The sequence below is a fragment of the Trichoderma citrinoviride genome, assembly GCF_003025115.1.
Source record: "Trichoderma citrinoviride strain TUCIM 6016 unplaced genomic scaffold BBK36scaffold_198, whole genome shotgun sequence".
NCBI lineage: Eukaryota > Fungi > Ascomycota > Sordariomycetes > Hypocreales > Hypocreaceae > Trichoderma > Trichoderma citrinoviride.
The window spans coordinates 1-2,020 of NW_020194906.1; the positions used below are offsets into that span (position 1 = coordinate 1).

Sequence of the window (2,020 nt, forward strand, 5' to 3'; positions counted from 1 at the left end):
CTTGACACCGCAGACATGCATGAGGGCGGCAGCCGGGAGAGTGCGAATTTGGATTCGTATATGGGAAGGATGTGGACGAGGAGTTTGGTCATTGAGATGGTTTTGTTGTTGATGTTGTTGATCCTGCTCTTTTCAACCCCCTTTTTATCCCGGGAAGTTTATTGTGATGCTTGAGTTGGAAAGCTTCGTCTTGAGGGGGGATGAGTGCTAACTTTCGTTGCTTTTTCCTGAGCTTGTCTGTGAAATGGCTCAGTCTCTCCCGCTTTGTGGCTTGCAGTGGTGGTGTGCAAGCCCAGCAGACCGAAGCATATTTGCGCAGTGGCGCGGCTGGGTTGCATATTCTCATGTAAGGGGGGGAAGTTCAAAAAGTGACGAGATACGGAAAGAGAAGAAGCCGGATCTGTGAGTTTGAACTGGCATAAAGATCGTCAACACAACATTAAAACTGTGCAACAAGAGAAGGATTTTCTGTCTCTGGGTTCAATGTGCAGAAGTTGTGGTTTTGTTTGTGATGTGTTTCGGGGGGTTATATAAAGGCGTGAGAATGCCCGGTTTCTGGAGTCGACATCTTTGACTGTTCTTCTTTGACCAGAATCGAGGCTGACAAGACACTTTCCTGCTTCACGAACGTCTTGAAATCTAGACTTGACGATTCCTGAAGGCTCGTCTCTCTTTACTCATGCAATTGTCGACGCTCCCTCCATCAACAGGCAACATGGATCAAACTCCAGATCATGGCGGCTTGCACTACATCGAGCTCATCAAATGTAAGCCTCAAACCTCCTTCCATCCAACCACCACCCCCCTCTCCCATCTAACACGACACTCGCTAACACCTCCCTCATAACAGCCAACCTCCAGTTCATCCACGGCAGAGACTGCATATTCGACGTCCTCTCCCAAGTCAACGCCCCCGACAACTGGCAAGTCAGCGTCTGCAAGACGGACATCTTCACCCCCCGAACCGTCATCCTCTTCGACTCGGGCCCCAGCCTCATCGAGGTGCTGTCCAAGCTGCACCGCCGCTCGGCCGAGGCGCTGGCCGACTTCCTAGGCGAAAACGCCCCCGATGCGAGCGCGCACGTGAAGCGCAGCAAGGTCGAGGCGCCGGCCCCGTCGTCGCAGAAGAAGAAGAATGAGCTGCCGAAGAAGGCAGTCGAGAGGTCCAGGAACGGAGTCGAGGGGCCGCCGCTTGCTGACGACGAGATGAACGAGATCCATCCCGTTGCTGCGGCGACTTCGCCGGGGACGGAGAATCTGCGCTTGGGGGCGATGAGCCCGCCTTTGGTGACGAAGCCCAGGCGGGGAGATGCCGCGCCGTGTCGCTTCAGGGGCTGGAGGTCGCCGAGTCCGCCCCGTGAGGAGGATTTCGAGCCTGTGTCGCGGTATGAGGATAGTAGTCTCCGTCCTAAGGGCTTCATCTGCCCCAATTATGGACCGGCGAGCGCCTTTTACCGCGTGCCTGAGGGTCGGGATGAGCTTTCGTATTTGCGGAATGGGATGATGGCCAAGGCTCTGGAGTCCAGGGCCGAGGTGAGCAAGCCTGAGGCTGGAGGCTCGGTTTCTCCTCTGGCTGCTTCCATCTCTACTGCCACTGCCCTGGCTCAATCTCAGCCTCAGTCTTCTCAGAGCCAAGAGGTCAAGCCCGTCGACAAGAGCAGCGTCCTGCTGTACATCTCCTGGCCCTCGTACGGCTCCACCATCGTCGCGGACCAGTGCGAGCTCAGCGTGCGCTCGCTCCAGGGCCGCGTGCGCCACATGCTGCGCTCCAACGGCCCGGCGCTCTTTGGCGATGCCCTCCTCGGCGCGGAGCCGCCGGTCGTGTTTGGGCCGGAGGAGGTGGCTTCGTTTGCGGTGCTGGTCAAGGGGTTAAGGGTGAATGGGCAGGTGGTCATGCTGGGGCCGGCGTTTGGGGACGATCTTGAGCAGGTTGTCGAGGGGAAGAAGGTTGAGGGGGCGATTCGGGTTGAGGTTGAGCTGTTGTGGAAGGGGAGGGATTTGCGTGCTGCTGCTAAATAGG

The 2,020-nt window shown here is 57.1% G+C and overlaps 1 protein-coding gene across 1 annotated transcript; it reads left to right on the forward strand.

Annotated features, from left to right (window-relative positions):
• Window positions 1-715: 715 nt before the first annotated feature.
• BBK36DRAFT_1145606 (hypothetical protein) lies at window positions 716-2,019 on the forward strand (the record flags this gene model as incomplete). Its single annotated transcript, XM_024893767.1, has 2 exons — window positions 716-767; window positions 851-2,019. 2 exons carry the CDS (start codon window positions 716-718, stop codon window positions 2,017-2,019), a joined length of 1,221 nt encoding a protein of 406 aa, XP_024744859.1.
• Window position 2,020: the final 1 nt, after the last annotated feature.